Source organism: Strigops habroptila, chromosome 4, assembly GCF_004027225.2.
Source record: "Strigops habroptila isolate Jane chromosome 4, bStrHab1.2.pri, whole genome shotgun sequence".
NCBI lineage: Eukaryota > Metazoa > Chordata > Aves > Psittaciformes > Psittacidae > Strigops > Strigops habroptila.
In genome coordinates, this window is record NC_046358.1 from 4,498,049 (window position 1) to 4,519,170 (window position 21,122).

The 21,122-nt window shown below is 49.6% G+C and overlaps 2 protein-coding genes across 6 annotated transcripts in view; one reads left to right on the forward strand and one right to left on the reverse strand.

Annotated features, from left to right (window-relative positions):
- The window catches only part of TSPAN18 (tetraspanin 18), a 64,338-nt gene extending 60,454 nt beyond the window's left edge, over nt 1-3,884 (forward strand). For both annotated transcript variants that reach the window (XM_030482454.2, XM_030482455.1), the window contains one exon: nt 1-3,884. In XM_030482454.2, coding sequence (XP_030338314.1) covers nt 1-48 — 48 coding nt within the window. In that variant the 3' untranslated portion in view covers nt 49-3,884.
- TP53I11 (tumor protein p53 inducible protein 11) overlaps nt 3,875-21,122 on the reverse strand; it is a 25,777-nt gene continuing 8,529 nt past the window's right edge. For 2 of the 4 annotated variants that reach the window (XM_030482458.1, XM_030482457.1), the window contains exons 2-7: nt 12,526-12,853; nt 11,439-11,497; nt 10,625-10,673; nt 10,099-10,195; nt 8,887-8,988; nt 3,875-7,716 (exon numbers count right to left, since the gene is read on the reverse strand). In XM_030482458.1, the coding sequence (XP_030338318.1) occupies nt 7,583-7,716; nt 8,887-8,988; nt 10,099-10,195; nt 10,625-10,673; nt 11,439-11,497; nt 12,526-12,654 (570 nt within the window). In that variant the 5' untranslated portion in view covers nt 12,655-12,853 and the 3' untranslated portion in view covers nt 3,875-7,582. Of the gene's footprint in view, nt 7,717-8,886; nt 8,989-10,098; nt 10,196-10,624; nt 10,674-11,438; nt 11,498-12,525; nt 12,857-17,888; nt 17,910-21,122 lie in introns of those variants that run through there. The other 2 variants (XM_030482459.1, XM_030482456.1) reach the window with 2 other exon arrangements.

Genomic DNA, 21,122 nt, shown 5'->3' on the forward strand with positions numbered 1-21,122 from the left:
CTCTTCGCCATGATCTTCGCTATGTGTCTCTTTCGAGGGATCCAGTAAGACGTGGCTCATGGCCCGCCACGTGCCCCACATGCTCAGAAGAAAGAAGGAAAACGAGAAGAAACAAAACCTGAAACCACCCAAAAAAAACCTTTATTTTTTTTAACAAAATGGGGTAGGGTTAAAAAAAAAAAAAAAAAGGGAAGAAAAAAAAAAAAGAGGGTTGTAATATATGAATGACCAAAAGGATTGTACTTCAGGGGCTGGAACTTTGAGGTGATGTGCACTACACTGTACACCGGACCCTTGCCCAGAGCCACCTGCAGGAGCCCAGCGCAGCCACCGATTGCACTAGAGACTGATGGAGCTGGTGGGGAGGAGCAGGAGGACAAACACGGCTGCTTTATCCACTCAGCCAACTCTACCATTCATGACTTTATCATGCTTTAGACAGCAAAGGACTGCAGAACACAGGGGCTGATAAGGCAACAGGTTGGCCGAAGTCTGTGACCATTCAGGTGGGTTTGAGACAAGCGGTGGTGGCTCATCTAAGGAGCAGGTAGTCATTGTTGGAATGATTCTGGTTCTAATTCCCAGCCACAGAATGAAAACACATGTTCAGTGGAAGCTTTGCCCCTGAAACTTGTTGGAGAGGCCAACAAGAAGGTTGGCTTTTCTCTGGAGCCCCAGGCAGGGGCAGCGTGGTCTCACTTAGTGGTGGGACTCAGCTAAGGCTGACTGATGGTCAAGAGTTTGGTGCCTACCTTTCTGATTTTACCAAGATTTACTGTTCATTGTTGCGAAAGAGACCAAATGTTTCCCTGCTGTGTTCCCATTTCCTGGGACAAATAATGGCTCTGGTCAAGAATCACTGATACTGCTGCCTTCCTGAGAAGGGGAGGAAATAGTGTTTAAATCTTGTCAGCCTTTGCCTTTCCCTTCATACTTGCAAAAACCAGTTTGTGGTGCTCAGTTAGCATAAATATTTGCAGTGGTTCCTACGTGCTCTCCAGCCCTATGGGGAGGGCCAGGCATGGTGCTAGATGGAGGAGGCTGAGGCCTGCCAGCCACTCCCATGGTGTGTGCATCATTTCTGCTCAGAGGATTTCCCCTGAGATTCTCCCATGGGCTCACAATGAAAACATCAAGTCAGGATTGGTTTAGTCTGCCTGTTAGTTGCGAGTGTTTCCTCCCTTGAGATAGTTTGACTTTTGACTAACATGTCATCTACTTAACCATTTGGAATTGAACGTGAGGAAGATGCCTGGGACTGCGCCTTGGTCAGAGATGAAGATGGAAGTGCTGAGGACCCAGGTAGGCTCTGAGAGCACCCAGCATGCACCCAAACTGCTCCAGCTGCTGTTCCAGTGGTCATGGTTATCAGGTCTCTGGTTTATTTCCTCTGGAAGTGTCAACCCCTGTTGCCTTAATTGTTCATCTGGTCTCTCCCTGACCCCAAACTCATTTTACACATGGGAGGACAGAAGGGCTGTGGTTTCTTGTTTAGCTTAGGTCTTTTTACACATTTTATAGGCTCAGATTATGGAGCCCTTTTATATAGGCTTAAACCAGCCCCTCTGAAACCTGTAACCACTGGCAAGGAAGGAGAGGGGGCAGAAGGCAGCAGCAAGGAGACAAGCGGTAACCTTGTGCCCTGCCTTTGTAGCAGCAGGTACATGGGCTGTTCCCATACACTACCGGGGCTGTGTCCCTTGAGCTCTCCCAGTGGCACTGCACAGACTACAGGGAAGGAAGGAAAGCAGCAGAAAGTCTGGTCCATAATAGACAAAGATTCCGTAATAGATTAGATATGTGAGGATGGTGAGACGCTGGCACAGGGTGCCCAGTGAAGCTGTGGCTGCCCCATCCCTGGCCGTGTTCAAGGCCAGGTTGGACACAGGGGCTTGGAGCAACCTGCTCTAGTGGAAGATGTCCCTGCCCATGGAAGTAGATGAGCTTTAAGGTCCTTTCCAACCCAAACCATTCTGTGATCCTGGATAAGTATCCAGGTTGGGGAATTGGGATACTAAGGAACAGGAAGGAGAAGCTAGAGCTTTTCCAAGCTTCATTTGAGAATAACAATTTGCTCATCAGCAGGAGGCCTGGGGCCAGGTAGAGCTGCAGCCCCCGCCTTGCTTCAGTCAGCATATTCCAGCAATGAAATACTTTTCCAGGGCTGCTGAGCAGCCTCAGATGTTGCATTAAACCTTGTGGAAAGCATTTCTGAACTCTTTCCCTCTGGGCCTTGTTTTAATGAGGCATTTTAGCATTAAATTCTGTTGTTTAATGAAGGAAAACAGTTTTGCTAGCCAAAAACCAGAAGTATTTGTGCCGGACAGCAGGTGCTGTGCTTAAGATAAGGAAAATCTGTTGCATCTACTAGTTTTTGCAGGGAATGGGCTGAGCAGAAGGCAAGCTTATCTGTTCTGCTTCTGCCTCAGGAGCTGTTGTCAGGGACTGTTCTGGCAGAGCAATTCCCAGGGGAGGAACAAAACCATCAGCAGAGATGGTAATTTGGCTGGAGGTGAGTGAGAGAAGCAGAACTGCCTTCCCCCGTCTCAGGGTTTTTTCTTCCCTTTTCCCCTCAGTTTATTATGCCAAGGCCTGGATTGTCTCAGGGCAAAGCCTGGAAGGCAAATACCCTGATTTGTGGATGGTGGGAGGTGAAGGGGAAAAAGGAAAAGGAAAATGAACAGAAAAGGAAAAAGAAAAAGAAAAAAGTCTTAGAGCCTTTTTCTGCTACCAGTGGAATGGGGAAAAAACGTGTCAGTGATGCCGAAACAACTATTAGTGATGGGGAAATGGGACCAAGGCAGCCAGTGCACAAAGTGATAAATACACACGCCTGTGGTATGATTCCTGCTGGCTTGTTTCTTTTTGGCCTTCCAAATTCTGCACTCATTGCTTTGTCTGTTTTTAGCTTCCTCGCTTTCCATCTCTCCCTAATGGCAGTCCCTTATCTTCAAAAGGCTCTCTTATTCATAGAATTGTAGAAAAGTTTGGGTTGGAAGGGACCTTAAAGATCATTATTCATCTGTTATTCTGGATTTGGCACTGCTTTTTCTCCTCTCTTACCTTGCCTGATCCCCCATTGCTCTTTTCTGGGTGAAGACTTAAATCCTCCCTGGAGCTGGCTGGCGTGCCATTGGGAACACAGCGCAGAACCCCAGCAAAGGCCAGGCAGCACATGTTAAACAAGAACTGGAGATAGCTGTGAAGATAACAGGCAAGTCTGTGGAAGTTAGTAACAGGCAGAAGGAATTTTCCCCCTGTGGGACCTTAATGAACAAGCAAACCCAGAAAGCACACTCCTGTTGTACGGCAAAGCATGTGGATGTGTTGGTTTTGTCCCTTGTTGATGTGGCTGCTCCCTCTGTTGTACAGTAGTTTTCTGAATAGGAGGCAGGAGAAGCAACTGTATTGTTATGTTTAACAGCTCTAGTGAGTATTTTGGGGCCAGGGGCTCAGGCTGGGGACCAGAGGGAGCTGCTGTGCTGCCACCTCCTTCGCTGTAGCACCGTGCCCAACAGCCCAAGCACCTTGGATGGAAGCAGTAGAGAGCAGCCTGTGCCTGCAAACCCACAGCCCCTCCTGGTGCCCCTGTTATTTAATGCTCAAATGACTGTCACGAATGCCTGGGAAAAGGGCTGCGTGTGGAATAATGTTTGAAATCTATTTTAAAAAGAAACACAAAAAACTGTAAATGTTCTTTTTATTAGATAGTGGAGCTAATTTATCCTGTATTCCCTACTGTAATTGCTTTTTTATATTGAAAGGATTTGGTTTTGGTAATATAAAGCAGAACACAAGCCTGAAGCACTCTCTGCACGGATTTTGTGTGCGTTTCTTAAGAAAAAAAAAGTAAAAAAATAAAAGAAAGATATTGTGACAGTGAAGTGAAACGGCTTTAATTTTCACTATTTGCTCGGTGGTAAGTACAGTCACTTTCTTTACCAGAAGAGAAAGAATGAGCTCAGGTACAGCAGCTAAAATGAGGTATAAACTGAAGTGTCCCATTCTCCTCCTATGCCCCCCTCCCCACCCCAAGTAAAAACCCCTTGACCAGAAAGGAGGCCAGCTTAGGACAGACAGAACCTCTCCTTTGGCACCAGCTCCAGTTTGCCAGCTATTAGTTAGGTGTAAATAAGGTGATGGAGGGAGTTAGTTATGTGAATGATGAGCTTCCTTCACCCTCAACAGCGAGGGCTCTATGAACACCAGGGTTTGGGTCCATCTCTGGCAGAGAAAGGGGGTCAGCCTTGGTCCCGGCTTGTACCCTCTGGGGAACACGACTCCCAACCCTGCATGTTATACAAATGCAGGTAATTCCTTGCAGCCTCCCTTGGGAGATGGTGTCAGTCCAAGGCCTTTCTCACAGTTTAACAGATAAGGAAACTGGGGCCTGTGGGGATGGAGCTGCTTTTCCTCAGCAGACCAGTAGCAGAGCGCAAAGTGATGCCTCAAGCTTTTGGTACCAAATGATATGCTCAACTGCCGCCTGCAGCTCTGATGCCAGCACTTCTGTCCTTAGGGATGCAGGCGTGTACAAACATTTCAGCATCCTCCTCCCTTTACCCCCATTCACAGCAGAGTGAAGACAACCGGTACAATTGGGTTCTGGCAGCCCTGCGGATGCTCTGCCCGGGCTCCATCCTCAAGCCACCCTGAGAAACTCCCCCTTTGACCTCACATGCTAGAAACTCACCTCCTCAAGTGGACCTGGCCATATTTCTCCTGCTGCACCTTGCTGACGAGAAGGGAACAGGCCAGGGACCTTGCCCAGGCAGAGGCATCCATTTACCCCTTCTCATTGAGTTGTAGAAGTAGTATACAATCCCAGTCCCATTCCGTACTTTCCACATGGTCCATTTATAGCAAGATGGAGCAAGCAGCATGGAAATAAAGAACTTCTTCATCTCTCCCCTTTCAGGACTAGGTACCAAGTAGCATGAAATCTCCTACTCCTCTAATTCCGCTCTTCTATGTCGGAGCAGAAGATATTGGCAAAACTCAAAGTGGTTCACTGTTCTAAGTTTTGTAGAGGCAGCTGCTAAGCAGGGAGCAGAGGAATGTGACTTCACCCGATTTAAAGCTCCTTTGGAAAGCTGCTTCCCTTCCACCTGATTTAACCATCAAGAGGTCTTTGGTGAACTGCTGTCACATAGTCCAGTAACTCATTTCTCTCACCTGCAGCCATCTACAGACCCAGAGTCATAACTAAGCTCCTAGGACCTGCAGCCACAGGAGGATAGCATTAAAGGGACCCTCCATTTCCTTCTTCTACAAGGGTGGTTTTGCTGTGGTCAGTTTTACTTGTCTTTCCTGGAAACATAATCTCCCACCCCCCAAAAAACCCACGAGCAAACTGTGTATACATTCATGTGACCCCCCAAACACAAAGAATCAAGCTTCACGTACCTATACCAACAACTACAGCCAAAGTGCTGCACTGATGCCACTGCAGCTGCCCATGCAAGTGGTGTGCAGGGTGAGAGCAAAGCCATCACACAGAGCTCCCACACACAGCACCATGCTGTCTGATTTGTGGTACCCACCAGGCTGCACTTGATCATTTCCTGCCTCAGAGGGAAAAGGTTTCCCTCTCAGAGACCAATTTTTCCTCCTGAACAGGAACACTCCTCTTAAATCTAAGTTTTAGTTGCTCAGTATCATATCTGGGACATGCTGTCAGCAGCTTGGCAGGCATGTGCTGTTGGGAGGCTCCAGGATTTAGGATGTTACCTCTCCATTTGTCTTTCTTCTTTTTTTCCTAAGAAGAATTACAATTGTGATGTTTCCTGGTCCAACTATTCCCAATATTCTTGCCTGACAGACATTCTGCATGGCCAGTAGGTACAATGCATACAGTGTCTCAAGTTTATGCAGCTGCTTCTAAATGCCAAAAGCACTAACACAACATACAGTAACTACTCACTACCTTCTTCTAACTCTACTAAGATATCAAATAGCTGTAGATCCCGGTCTCTCCAGCAGCTTGAGAGTTGTTGTTCACACAAGCGCTTCTATTTGAATAGACATCTTTACACTGGGACTTTGGGATGTCAGCTCTATTCCAGGGCATGCTTTGATCCAGTCAACAGTAGTGCATGAGTAAGAAGTAAGCCCATATCCTGTACACAGACCTTGTGGCTTTAAGTGACATAGAGAACAAAGAATGCCACCCTCCAGCTGTGGACAGGGATAATCTGCAAGGAAAGCACTAGAAAGTACGACAGCCAATGCTGTTAAGCCCAGGAGGTGTTAGAGAAACTGGCCCGTGAGTACTAAAGCACATTTCATCTGTCTTTGACTGAGCTAGAGAAGGCAAAGATGCCTTCATGTGCCCCACTCCTTGCCCTTCTTCACCCCAGTTAAGTATCTTAATGCTACAAACTTTGGTCCTCTCTGCCCCATCCCTGGCAGTGTTCAAGGCCAGGTTGGATGGGGCTTGGAGCAACCTGGTCTAGTGGAAGGTGTCCCTGCCCATGGCAGGGAGTTGGAACTGGCTGAGCTTTAAGGTCCCTTCAAACCCAAACCAGTCTGGGATTCTTGCTGCCTGCACATTAGCAGAGCTGGAACACCATCTCCCAGAGATGGGGCTCATCTCTGGAGGCTGCTCACAGCCCCAGGCAGTTGTTTTGATGCTCGCTCTGCTCTTACAAGTAACCACACCAGTACTCCAGCTCCTACTTAACTAAAGCATTAGATCCTACCTCACATGCTCCACTACTACCATCAGTAAAGCTGCAACTGTAGGAAGTGTTCTGGGGTGAAGGGGACAGGACCCCAGCCTAGCAACTTCAAGCAACATCCCAAGGAAGGGCATGTCTTTGTGCTCAGTGGGCTATTTCCAATAGCTTCCTTTACTTCTCACATTCTGTAGTTCAAGCTGCTTTGCTGTTCCCAATGCTGTCCCTGTGAAGGGACCAAACAAGGGATCTCCATCTTCTTTTCCTCCTGCCAACCTTTGCACAGCACCTAGTGCAAAACTACAAGTGAAGTGGCCCCTCTGGCAACAAGGAAGGAAGAAGAGCTGTCAGCAAAGCGCTGAACTCAACCTAGCCCCATCCAGCTCCCCAAGCAGTCCATACTGGTTATAAGGGGAGCGTGCTGTACACGAGGACATACCCCACCAGGCAGGCGGCCAGTCTTACCAAGGGGAGCAGCAGAATCCTTTGTTGGTTATCTCAGCACCCTGCCTCCTCAGGGATTTGGTTTCAATGTGCTGGTCCTGGTTTGTGCTTTGTTCTAGCGGGTTCCGAGCCTGTGATCCCATCAGCCAGTTCCACCCTCCAAGGAAACTGGCTCTTCCCTGAGCCTGCCAGGCTCACACACCTCCCTGAGCCTTCCTCCCACTGCTCCTCACCTCCTGCAGAAGGACTGGGGATGCTGCTCCCTGCTATTTAACCAGGCAATGCCACCAGCACCGGGTTACACACTGATTCATGCCGGTAAGTGGAAAAGGAGGAAACCACTTTAGAACCAAGAGGGACTAACAAAATAAATCAAAAAGAAATAAAAGTTATAATTATAACGCAAAATTACCAACACAAACCCCACCCTCCCACCCTTCCCATAACAAAAAGCCCAGAAATTAGACTTTCTTGGGACGGCGTCCGACTTGGTAATAATAATAAATGCTGATGAGGATGAAGAGGACTCTGCTGACCAGGAGGAGCATGGCACCGGTGGCTATCCGGCTACTCTCAACCAGGGACACACTGGTAACTGGAGGAGAAGGAGGGAGACAAGGCAGAGGTTGGTGGTGAAGAAACAGATGGAGACACATAGCACAAAGCTGTTTTCTGCTGCCCTCTAACGTGGCGACTTAGCAAGACCTGCTATCTTTGAGAGCACAGCAGCTTTCAGCACAGGCTCACACACACATAAACCCAAGGCAGAGGCTCTTCATTAGCTTGATTTCACAGCCTTGAAGTTAGCCACGGACCCAAGGTCCCCAGAGCTCTAAATCTAGCCCCACATTCCAGCAGTCACAGCCTGAACCGGTCACTCAAGCAGACAAAAAAGTTTCCATCATGCTCAGTTCTTAATTGTGGATGCTGCATGTTCCTGAGTTTGCTTTGTGGCTTGGCCACTTCAGTGCTGATAAACATTTCACAGCTTTAGAAGCATCTGCAAAATGCACATAGTCCATATGCACTACTCCTTTTCTGAGCATCTCTTTTTTGGCTAGCAATACATATTTAAACCAGCTACCTTATAACACAGTTAGTGAGCTTCTAGCATACACATACAAGAACCCCCTCCACTATTAAATATAGATAAGCTCCCTAGAAACAAACTAACTGAACTGTTATTCTCTGATTTGGTAAGACTGAACAGCCCCCTTTGTAGTGTAGGTTGCTACAGTCTTTTCTTATTAGCCCCAGCATCTAGGCAGCTCACGCAGGGGGATGACCAGTGATGGCTGTGAAGGCCAGTATGGTTTTAAGGAGAGAAAGGAAAAGAATCCTAAGAGGAAAATGTTTCCCCTGTACCTGGGCACCCTTCAGTGAGCAGCCCAAGGCAGAGGCTGATCCACAAGGAAGAAAAGGGAGGATGCTCATGGGGCCGGGTTATTTCTGCCTGCAGAGCAAAGGAGCCATCTCCAGCACAAGCTGGGGACAGCATGGGGACAGCCAGGGATCCGGTGCTCCTGTGGCTGTGCCAGCGAATTCCCATCAGCCAAATCCACTATGACCCCTAGAGCCTCACCCCATAACTCCATCAGCCTTACTCCATCAGACCCAAAGGCACTGCTCCAATTTCCCATTCAGTCCCACCAATGGTTCTCCTGCCCACTTCGCCCTCCTCCCTGCATGCTTTAGGGTGCACAGCATGTACCCCCACCCTTTGCACCCTCCTCTTCCTCCCTTCTGGGTGGCTGCAGCTACTCACCCAGGAACTGCACGGCAAAGTAGCAGGCCTCGGTCAGCAGGGTCCAGCGGATAATCACCTTTTCTGCCGTGTAGAGAGCATTCCACATGATGAGAGAGATGCCTGCGGAGGGAGAGCACAGCAGAGCTGCCCGAGGGGCTTGGGAAGGGGCAACCTGCGCTCAGGAGAGAGGATTCTGCCTCCCATGGATGAAGGGATAGAGGGAAGGAGGGAGGGATGGATGAAAGGAGGAAGGAAGGGAGGGAGGGAGGAAGGGATGGGTAGATGGACGGAAGAAGGAAGGTAACAAGGGATGGATGGATAGAAGGAAGATGGAAGTTAGCAAGGGATGGATAGAAGGAAGGAGGAAGGAAGGGAAGGACCGATGGAGAGAGGGATGGAGGGAGGGACGAACGCGCTCCGCCGGCGGCCGCTCTCACCCCGCGCCGTGCCCGCTGCACTCCCAGCCCGCGCCGCGAGGTGCTGCTGCATGCTGCGGGACGGACCGGCCGGGCATCAGCATCCTGCAAACACCGGCCTCAGCCCCTCCGATCCCCCAAAACCAAACCAACCCACCCCATTGCCAGCCCCTGCCTGCAGCATGCAGCTCCAAAGAGGCACCCGGGTGGGCACACAGAAGGTGCGGTCCCGGTGCTGAGCTACACAAACCCTGTGTCTTGAATTCCTCCACTCCTTTTACAGACTGTTTCTCTACGCTCTCAGCACCTTCCTGTCCTTTGCCCCCCACCTCCCGGGATGCCATCACCTTCTGTATTCCCACTCCCACAAGGAGGGTCTGGTCCCAGCTTCATCTCAGCATGGATGCATGGGACCTTCCTGGGATGCCATTGCCTGCCCCCTTCTCTCTTCCCACTCCCATGAGGAAGGTCTGGTCCCAGCTGCATCCCAGTACCCCATCTCCCAGCGCCCTATCTCCCAGCCCATCCACAAGCTCCCTTTACTGGGGCACTCGGTGTACACCTCCAGATATTTAGAGCATGCATATCCCTTCTTACCCTACCTATAACTAGCCTGAGCCCCTCCTAAGAAAAAGCATCAGTAGCTGAGCTTTTCAAAATACCCCTAAACTATTTCTTTGCTAAAAGCAGATGTTCTTTCCCACTGCAGCTGTCCAGCTGTGCACAGCCTTTGCCCCCTCCTGCTGTTTTGTCCTCTCATCCCCTTACTCTACATGGCAGCAGCATGCCTCTGGTACAGCAGCACCGCACTCACTGAGGAGGGCTCCTCCATAGAGCCGGATGGGAGTCTTGCTGCTTGCTGGTTCCTCCTCAAAGATGGCATCATAGAGCTGGTCAGGGAAAGCGAGTGCCTGGTAGAGGCAAGGGACACATCAGCAGCCTGCACTGGCCATCAAAACATGCCCTCTGGGGCAGCAGTGCTCCAGCATCAGCCTTTATGTGATTGGAGCTGCTGGCCAGGAAATGGGGAATTAAGGAGATGCAAGAAATAATCAGTGTGTCAGCTCCTGGCTTCATGGCTGGTTTCTACAGCTGAGGGTGCCATGATGCGTGTGGTTTATGACCCTGCTAATGAAAACAGATTCCAGTGATGGGAGCAAACCACCAAGGACACTGCTGGCAAAGTCTATTACTGAGACATGGTGAGGGCAAAGGCCTTGCCAGAGGAAGCAGCAGTAGCTGCTGGAGGCAGGGGAGGGGGATAAATGCCAAGGAGCCATGCTGGGGTACCCCTTTCACAGCTGGAGCTGGTGGTGCCCAGGACCACATCCCTCACTTACCATGATGGCAACCCCCGAAAACATGACGGCGGAAACCAACTGCCAGACCCTGTGTGAGAGGGAAGAGAGGACCCGGTGTGAGCACATCCCTCACTTGTACTTCACAAAGCATCCCTGCTGCCTGCTCTGCTATCAGCCTTCATCCTCCCACATGCCACAGCAGAGGCAGACAGAAGCCTCCCATGGGAGAATTGGGCTCCCCACACACTGATAGCTCCAGCCTCAGCACACAGACCAGCCTTGGTGAGACAGAGTTGAGATCCCTCTCACCTAAGCAGAGAGGGAAGTGACTCTGCCAACGGGACAGTGCTCGGTGGGGTCTCAGACTAGGAGCTCCTCCAGCCCCACACAGCCCCTGTGGCTTGCAGCACCTACTGTGGGAGAAGAGCTTGAGGGCCTCAGGGTTATTGCATAGAATCACAGTATGGTTTGGGTTGGAAGGGATCTTAAAGCTCACCCAGTTCCAATCCCCTGCCACAGGCAGGGACACCTTCCACTAGAGTAGGTTGCTCCAAGCCCCTGTGTCCAAGCTGGCCTTGAACACTGCCAGGGATGGGGCAGCCACAGCTTCTCTGGGCACCCTGTGCCAGCGCCTCAGCACCCTCACAGGGAAGAACTTCTTCCTCATGTCTAATCTAAATCTACAATGGGGCAAGAAAGCAGAGTTGGACTGGCCCTGTAGCCCTGAGAAAACCCTGCATGGAGCAGTGATGCAGGTGCAGCAGCAGAGCTAGAGACAACAGCCAGAGCTGTCAGGGATGCTGTGGGTCAGGGCCCTCAGACAACCCAGCTCCAGGGTAGCCCAATATCTTACCTGAGCCCCAGTGGCTCCCGGACAGCAAACTTGATTTCATTTCCCAATACTTGGCTAATCTGAAATTCAAATAAAAGACACAAGGTGGCTGAGCAGATTCTTCCCCAGCCTTTAGGCAGGATTTGCCAGGCCCAAAATGCATACCTAACCCCATGTGGGAGTTTATCTCTGGGTGGGCTGGAAGGAGGATGAGGACATGGGATTCACCTGTGACTCCTTGGTCCCAAAGGCTGCCTTGATTTCCATCAGGAGCTGCAGCCTCTACTACTCCCTTACTGGGATCAGCATGGGGCTGGTGCAGGGTCAACATGAATTCTTGTCTCCTCTTCCCTATGTAAGTAGGGAAGTGTCTCCTTCCACACACCACCTGTATGTCACATCCCCATGGAGCACTAGGTGTAGGAGCATCCATCCCACTCATATTCACACTGCCCAGAGCAATGCCTGGCTGTGACTACCCCAAACCACACAGATGGTAAGGCTACACCAGCAACGGGGAAAGGTACTGGGGGAGCTTCTGGTTCCAGAGAGATCTTGGAGAGCTCTGTGCTGCTCCGCGTGTGCAGTCAGGAACTGGGCAATGCCCTAAGAGCATGCTCTCCAGAGAGCACCTACGATAGGGTTCCCATGGGGACTCACCCATAGGTCCTCCAGCTCTGGTACTTCACTGAAACATGAGGGTTGCTTGCCTCCAACTTCTCTTCTGAGAGGCACTGCTTAAACTGCTGCTCCAATGTGTCCAGGCTGGTGGGCGCTGGTGGTGCTATGGTCGTATGGCACCAGCTCCAAGCTACCTTATGGGTGTCTCAGCAATACAATTTCAGCAATGGATTAAAGCAGCTTGAGGGCAGAGCTCACCCCATTACCATTTTGGTCAGCTCCTGTGTACCCAGCAGGCTCCACAACCCATCACTGCTCAAAGACATCATTGCTTCTGCCACTTGGCCTTCACCCTCCTTTTCCAGGAGCCCCATGGAGCCCTGTTTTGGCTGCAGAAGCTAGATCCCAAAGCAACCCCCCACACCACCTTGGTTTTCCCAGGTAGAAGCTCTCTTCTCCATCATTACTGCACATGGGCTTCCCATACCTTTGAGCGATGGACCTCGCCGTCGTCATCCTCCCCGCCGACCCCCAGGATCTTGCGTGTCTTCAGCCTGCTCACCAGGTCGGTCTGGCTGTGCTTCTTCATCAGCGGCGGGGGCTGCTTCGCCGCCATGGTGGGGCCCTCGGCTGTGAGGCGGGAAGCAGCTCCGCCGTCACATGAAATTCCACGAGGATCAGGAAGAAAAGTCCAACCACAGCCACAGAATGTTCCTGTTAGGCTGGAAGACGGGTCCTCATCGTCCCAGGGAAGGGACCCGGCTGGCCCCGGCTATGGGCAGCTCATCTCAAGGTGATCCTACTGTCACCGGGATCTGCTGAGAGGGGGGAAGAAATATAATCAGATCAGAGTGGCTTTAGCACAGGAAAAAGCTATAAATGCTTTTGACCTACAAAGTATAGTCTGGCCAGGAGCTGTAGTGATAGGACAAGGGGTGATGGGTTCAAACTGAAACTGGGGACATTTAGGTTAGATGTAAGGAAGAAATTCTTTACTGTGAGGGTGGTAAGGCACTGGAATGGGTTGCCCAAGGAATTTGTGAATATCTATCCCTGGCAGTGTTCAAGGCCAGTTTGGATGGGCGTTGGAGCAACCTGGTCTAGTGGAAGGTGTTCTTGCCTATGTCAGGGCATTGGAACTAGATGAGCTTAATGTCCTTTCCAACCCAAACCATTCTGTGATTCTATGATTCTGTCCCAGCATGAGGCAGTGCCCAATGGTATCTCTTTGTTGTTTCCCAGATAAGGGGAACTAAATGCTTCCCAGACCTGGGGAATTATAGTCATTAAGTGACGCTTTGCCTTTTGTCTTTCTCCATGCCATACATCACACTCTTCAGCTGCTATTTCAGGCCAAATGCCACAGATCTCAGGTATTTACTTGTGTGTCCCCCCAGATGCTGCAGCCCCCACGTTGTGCCAGTACACACCAGCCCGGAACAGCAAGAAGCCAGAGGCAAGACTTTCCTTGAGGATACGTTGCTTCTCTGTGAAACAGAAGATGATGGCAACTAGAAACTGCAAATATTATCTGGGATAAGAAGACAAAGATAACTGACAGAAGCTATGGTGGAAAGTGTAACTTCTGCCTTAGCATGGTGGCATAAAAGTAGAGGTGTTGAGCGCCATTAAATCACTCCGTAACATCCTACAATTGTAAACCCCTGGAAAACCTCAGTTCATAAAGCCTTTTCTTTCAATTTGTCTTCATTTCATCTTGGATTAGCTGAACACAAACATGTTTTCCTGTTTGCCACTTCACCCTCCCACACCAAGGCACCAAGCACAGCTAATCCAGCCTAAGCAAGCACAAGGCTCAAGCACAATCCCATGCCCTAGCCAAGCCTTCCCGTGACTGCCCCAGGAGGAAATGATTTTCACTCATGTCTTAAGACTTTACGAGTCTTCTGGGAGTCATGAATCGAGGTGCCAGTTGTTTTGGCATGGTGCGTGCAAGCGTTATCCCGCTGCCTTGTAAGGGATTTCCCCCTCGCAGGAAAACCCTTCCCTGTGGTTGTCCACACAAGAGCAGACATAAGAGTGTACTCAACTCTTTCTGTAAGGCAAAGCCAAGAGGTCTCACTGGGACAGCACAAAGACTGAATTCCATGATCCAGGATTTAATAAGACCCTTTTGGCAGACTACAGGCAAAATGCTTTTCAGCTACTGTGGCTTTGCAGGTGCTTCTTTGGGATTGTAGGGGGTTTGTTTGGTTGTGGGGTTTTTTGCTCTTATTCCATTTAATAACTAAGCCCAGGATCCTGGAAAGGCAGCTCAGAGCCAGATGCAGGAGCCAGAAATATTGCAGAAGTGGGACAATGGAAAACAACCACTCAGGAGGAAGGTAGAAGCTGTATCTACTCATGCCTACACACAAACACAAAGCAAGAAGCTCAAAAGGCAGCTCCTAGTAGAAAAGTTTGGAAGATCGATGTCTGGAGTTTGCTGACCCAAATGGTCACAATAACTTGTGTGTACTCCAATCTAGATAATCTACACACAAAAACCACCCCAAAGCCAGACTGATGTGTCACAAAAGACCTCTGATTTCTTTTACTACAGACCCTGCAGTCTGCTCCTGGCAGACCCAGACTTACAAGGTTGGATGCTGAGTGGCTTCTCACCACTGCTGCTGAAAACAGAGACCTGTTGCTGGGATATTTCTAGCCCAGCATTTTCTGATCAAAGATACCCAGCCCAATCCTGAAGGAGCACCCTTCTGCTGACTGCTCCTCTCTCATGCTGAGCCTCAGGACCACTTTGAGGCCATCCCACATCCCTCACCTGCCCCAACACAGCTCCTGGGACACAGGGAGGACAGTCCCAAGTGAAGGGCTGATGCACGGTATGCAATAAGGACACTCACACCTCTATAAAGGCGCTGGGTACCTATGTGGACACTCTCCTTCCCTGCATTGCTTTGGTGGGGACCAAAGCAAAGTCCTGCTCAAAGACTTGCTAACTGAGGGAAGAGTCTAAGCAGCAGCATCCTTCTGGCCCTGGGCCACCAAAGCCCTACCAAGGGATGAGAGACCTGAGGCTTGATGGTCTTGGTAGGACTTTGGGTGCTGTGTGTGCTGGCCACACCAGACTGGCACCTCTGGGTTCCTTCTTGGTTTCAAGAAGAAAAATGAATAGCTTTAAAGCAAAGAAAGTGTTATTTCTGAGGTAATTAATTCCTAATCGTACAATCACAGCATTGTATCATTAACATGACTCGGGTTTTTCAACATGGTGTAGTTTTAATTAAACAAACCCTTAGATATATTTTTTTCCTCCTCCTTTGTAACACAAATTAATTTTTTCTTATTAGTGGCAAAGAATAAATTAACTGTGTAATCAGTGACTATTACTTTGTCACTTCTGGAAGGGTTATTGCCAGGTTGTTTTTATGCAGTGGCTGGAAAATGGCTATGAAATAACAATTAATGGTTGTGAAATAACCATTTAAAGACACTGGCACAGGTTGCTCAGAGAAGCTGTGGCTGCCCCATCCCTGCCAGTGTTCAAGGCCAGGTTGGACACAGGGGCTTGGAGCAACCTGCTCTAGTGGAAGGTGTCCCTGCCCGGGGCAGGGGGTTGGAACTGGATGAGCTTCAAGATCCCTTCCAACCCAAACCATTCTATGATTCTTGCCAGAAAAAGCTGCTGCCCGCACCTCCTGCTCTGTCCTCATAGTCAGAAATGGCCAAGGAAGGGAAGATGGGACAGGTGAAAAAGAAAAGAGATAAAAAAGGAAGGAGAGAAAAGAAAGGGAGCAAAGACAAACAAACCAAAACATCTTCATATCGAGAGAATCTCTCCTGATGGCAAGAAGCAAAGGAAGGTGGCGGGGGCTGAAGGGGGCACTCCATGACTCACCAGTGAAGACAGCAATGAACATCTCTGTGATTACAGAGGCAGTTTTGCAACTCTAATCACAGGTCAAAAGATCAAAATTTGCCTTTATCAGTTGTCTCACCAGCCGCTTTCGGGGCAGGAGTTGGTGGAAATTCACCCACATCATCATTAACACTGTTCTCCCCTTAAGAATTCCCACTAATTTCTGGTAAACTGCTGGCCAAGAGCCAGGACAACATAGGCCAGATGTAAATGCCAGTAAAACAATCACTGAAGGCCATTCTGGTACATAAATCCATGCTCCTACTGTGCTATGCACAGCTATGGGCATGGCCCCACAGCCAGTCCCACGTCTCATTACCCCCATCTTCCAGAGAAAGGGCCAGTCTAACAAACACTGAATAGCAATGAATAATGAGCTAATGAATGTGTTGGTGCTAATTCAATGACATTCAGATAGAAGATGCCAAGGATTTGAAAACATTATACTTACATTATTCTGACACACTGACAATTTAGAGGATGTTTTCTATTAGCCTGTGCGTTTCCAAAGGGCAACCTCCACCTCCTCCTTCTCCTGAGATTCTTTCCTCCTTAATCCTTTTTCTGATCATCCCAGGGGCTGCGCAGATCAATCACCATAAACAGGCAATTCCCGCTCCCCGTCACAGCTCTCAGTGATGGGCAGTGCCTATGTGCAGTTGAAAGAGGTGCTTTTCTCCTCCAAAATCCCTTTTCACTGCAGGTTCCTTTCAGTATCTGTTCCCTTGCTCAGCTGTTCAGCATACTGCACTCAATGCTGATAGCTACTGCTTAGTGGTGCAAAGAAACCTCACTGGTGCCACAGTAATGATAGCTCAATCCCTCCCCACCTCCACAGCTCTTCCCCCGGCATCTCTGCTTCCCTCCCAGCGTCTGGAGTGAAGAGGAGCTCTGCAGCACAAGGAGAGAGGAGATTCAGCCACACACATAATGCTGCAGCAGCCAGAGCTGTGCACCCACCAAGGGAGGCTCACAGCTCCGCAACAGGGGAGCCAGACCCCGGTCCTGCGGGCACCTCAAGTTGACCACCTACAGTTTCATCAAGCCACTGTGGAAGCAGCATCACTCTCCCCATCTCCTTTATGGTTTGGGTTGGGAGAGACCTTAAAGATCATCCAGTTCCAACCCCCTGCCATGGGCAAAGACACTACATCGGGCTGCCTCATCCAACTTGGCCTTGAACACTGCCAGGGACAGGGCATCCACATTGGAATAGTTGGAGCTGGAGTTTTCTCACAGCACCAAGGCAAACTATGAGAGGAAGTTAATTAAAGGAAATTAATGATTTCTCCCATGCCAGCACATGGCTTTGCACACTCTGGGCTAGCAAAACATCTTAAACCAACCCTAGCATAGTTTGCAGGTTTTGCTGGGAGGAACAGACTGCTACCCATGCGCTGGATGAGGGGTGTAAGCTCTCTACCCTAGAGAAGAGAAACTCTCCCAGAGCAGTTTATGCAGGTCACGAAGCCTCAGAGACCTGCAGGGAATGAAACTTGATCAATCCAAAAATAACCTGATGCTCAGGCAGCACAAACCAATTAGCACTCAGCCACCAGAGCAGCACAATGCGGCTGCTGCTCCCGCTCAGACTGGCACAGTCAGTACACCCGAGCAACAGGAAGACTTCAGAGTTCTCACCTGTAACAAGCCAGGTACACGGGACTCCCTTCCCACATCAACACCAGCCCTTTCCGTACAGAAGGCTCTTTGCAACACCAGCAGCAGACATCTCTTGGCAGAGGTTCATCCCCAACTCCACTACAGCCCTGCTGCTTCCAACAGGCACAGGTACACTGTGTCCTCCCTATGGGAAAACCTATAAACCCAGAGGGCGGATTTCCTGCCCCTACACATGAGGAAAACGCAAAGCAAAATCCTCAGGTGAAAGAGCATCTTCACTGGGTGCCCCCAGATCATCTCCTGCAGACAAAACCCCAACCACAAAGAGCACATCCAGAGCTCACCCTGCAGTTCCGATATGCCCCATGGCCAGACGTGGCTGGATGCCTGCTAATGCTGTTTGTGAGCCCTGCAGAGCTGCCCATGGCCACAGAGGTGCAAGGTAGCAGCACCCTCTGCCTACAGCAGCTCCAGCAATCACCAGTGCAAGGGATACAGCCAGCATCACACTCAGCAGCGGACAATGAAGCCTCTGAAGCCTGCTGGGGAGGAAAAGGGGTACTCTGTTTCCACTGCAGGCAGAAGAGGACATCCAAAGCCTTGCTCAGCCTTCGCCATGCATCCTTGAACATTCCCCACTGCTTGATTTAGGGCTGCATCCCCTGGGCAGGTTCAGCCCCTGCATCCTCCTCCACACTGCTCTACTCCCACTGCCCCCAGGCACTGCAGCTCCTGCCCACAAGCTCCCCATGGCCATAAAAACATCCTGCCCCAAGAAAGCACCTCTACTGGGATCAAGCCACAGCATCTGGCAGGTATGGCCCAGCTCAAGGTTTTTATTGCCCATAGGTTTCACATTTCCTTTTGCAAGGACCACAGGAAAGTTCCTTCCTGTGTCACAGGACGTGTTATATAGCAATCAAAACCTGCAAAGCGCTTGGTTTCCCCAGAACAAGACAGAATAAACTGTGTTGCTTTACTAGTTTCTCAAAGGCGAGCTGTAATTAAACACAGCAACCACACTCCTGCTCACCACCTGCAGCAATGCACCAACCCCTCCACAAGAAGCCAGGTCTCCCAGGCTTGACCTGGGGGCAGAAATGCTTGTTTGCCGCACTCTGCATGGCTATGGCCACCAGCACGCATGACACCCCACAGGGGTGGATACCTGGCCCCACTGCATGTGCATGGAGGGCTCCTGACACAGGGTCAAACAGGCTTCATGTTTCATCCATCACATACATGCACATCTGCTGCTTCAGTGGCTCCCATCTGGGCTATTTACATACATGTCCATGCCCTCCATCATCACGCTCCTCCCTGCCACTAAGGCTCTCTATGCCACTAAGGCTCTGACTGCAGCAATCCATCACCCCAAAGCTACCCTTGATCCTGGTCTAGTGGAAGGTGTCCCTGCCCATGGCAGGGGGTTGGAACTGGATGAGCTTTAAGGTCCCTTCCACCCTAAACCATTCTATGACTCAGGGAGCCTCAGCCCACAGCTCTTCATTGTCCCCACCACCAAGCAGTGAAGTTCCCCAGGGAGCTGGGAGGATGGAGCAAGAGGGAAATAAGACATATTGTGATCGGGTGCTGTTTGTCTTTAAGGGCATTAAAAGAGAAGAATTCTTCCATTTCCCAGCTGCCTTAGGCAGGTGTTTGTGGGAGACCGTCCCAGAAGCTTAGCAGGCCATCTGTCCTGCAGATGATTGCTACAGGGAAACATTAGAAACGAAAATAAAACCCATATGCACACATACACACACACACAGAACCACCAAAAATCCCTGAGTAAATCAACCCTTGCTACTGGAAAAGAGCAGCTTTGAAAAGCCAGGAGAGCCCTTCAGCCAAACGGTGTGATACAGGTTGGTTTTACACTAAATCTGATGCAACTCTGCATTTCATCTCTGCCTCACACCTGAGGAATGACACTGCCCCAAGGAAAGCCTCTAGGAAGTAGCCCTGGAAGTAGGGAGAAGCCCGAACACACAGAGCTTACGCATAACACCAAATACTGGATCATCACAGTGAAATGGGGCTTCTTGGGGAGTTGGAACTCTACGATCTTAAGGTCCTTTCCAATCCTAACTATTGTATGATTCTATGATTCTTGGCACTTCTACCCCCAACAACCTCAAACCTCCCCAGATTTTCTTTCTACTGTGTCCCCAAGCACCTGGTAACTTCCTTTCACAAACCCTCCAGGAAGCTGGTGCCCTTTATTCCCAACAATCCCCCACCTCTGTCCCTTTCCAAAACTCAAAAGAAAGCTATAAGAGATTACAATCTGGGAGATTCAGTCCCCTCAGTGACACAGGAGCACTGTATACTGTCACCGAGACAGTGATTTCAAACCCATTCTTGACAAGACTTCCGCTAAAAGAAGACGAACTACACCTTCAGCAACATTATTTCTATGTCTGCAGCTCAGTAACTTACTCAGCACAATGCAACTACTGCAATTTATAAGCTACTAACATGTCTACAACATCCATGGTGCACTCCAGCAACCCAAAAGCAGCTTCCCAACCTGTTTCAAGGGTGGATTTGAGCCTCAGCTTGAGAAGAGCTGCTGCAGGACGCCCCAGCACCATCAGATTCTTTTCTTCCATTTCTATAGAAAACAAAGGGTTCCTCTTCTCCCACAGTCTGTCATGATATGACCAGATGTGCAGTCTAGGCACACACAAAGGGAGGGAAAAAGGGCAGATGAATAAATTTGCATTAAGCAGGGAGATTGCCTTTTGGTCTAGCCAGGATATTTCCTGACTCCCAGGCACACAGGCACTCACAGGACACATGCCTCTCCTTATGCAAGCAGTAAAGTTTGCTTCCATGACACAGATGTCCTGTAAATCAGACTTGATATGAAATGGCCCAAGCGACCATCAGTCAGCAGCTGAGTTGTCACCAACCCCACTTTGTAAAGCATTCGCATAGTTACACCCTGTAAGAGCATATTATTTATATATAATGTATAACTAATAAATTATGTATTAGATAAATCAAGTCTGCATTATTTGACTCTAAATGTACAAATAAAGGGTGTGGTTTGATTCATGTGGACTTTGAGTCCCACTGCACAGTGACAATCTCTTGAGACTGGTTACTAAAGACAACTCATGCTGCCTGACCAGACAGAGTACTTTGGCATTCACCTATATTTTAGTCTCAGGAGTGAGAGGAACCACAGGGAGCACTTTGTCCCAGACTTCCTGCTGCAAGATGCCATTAAAAGCCTTCACTCCTGCTTCTAGGTTAACCATTTACTGTGCTAGGGACCGATGCTACCTTTCATCTCTCAGCCCTGGACCACCACTCAGACCCATCGCTGCAGCTTGAGAACACATTCTCACATCCTCCCTAAACAATTTGCTAATATTAAGCCCTTCCCATTCGTACACAATTACAACTCCAGGTTTATCACCCCCCTGTGGCTCCTTAAGCTCGAAATAAGCACAGGCATGCAGACAGGCTCAGGAAGTTGCTTAGCAAAAACACGATGGAGAAGGCCTCCCAACAAAATACATACTTCAACCACTTGGTAGCCTATCCCCAAGTGGCAAAAATCTCCC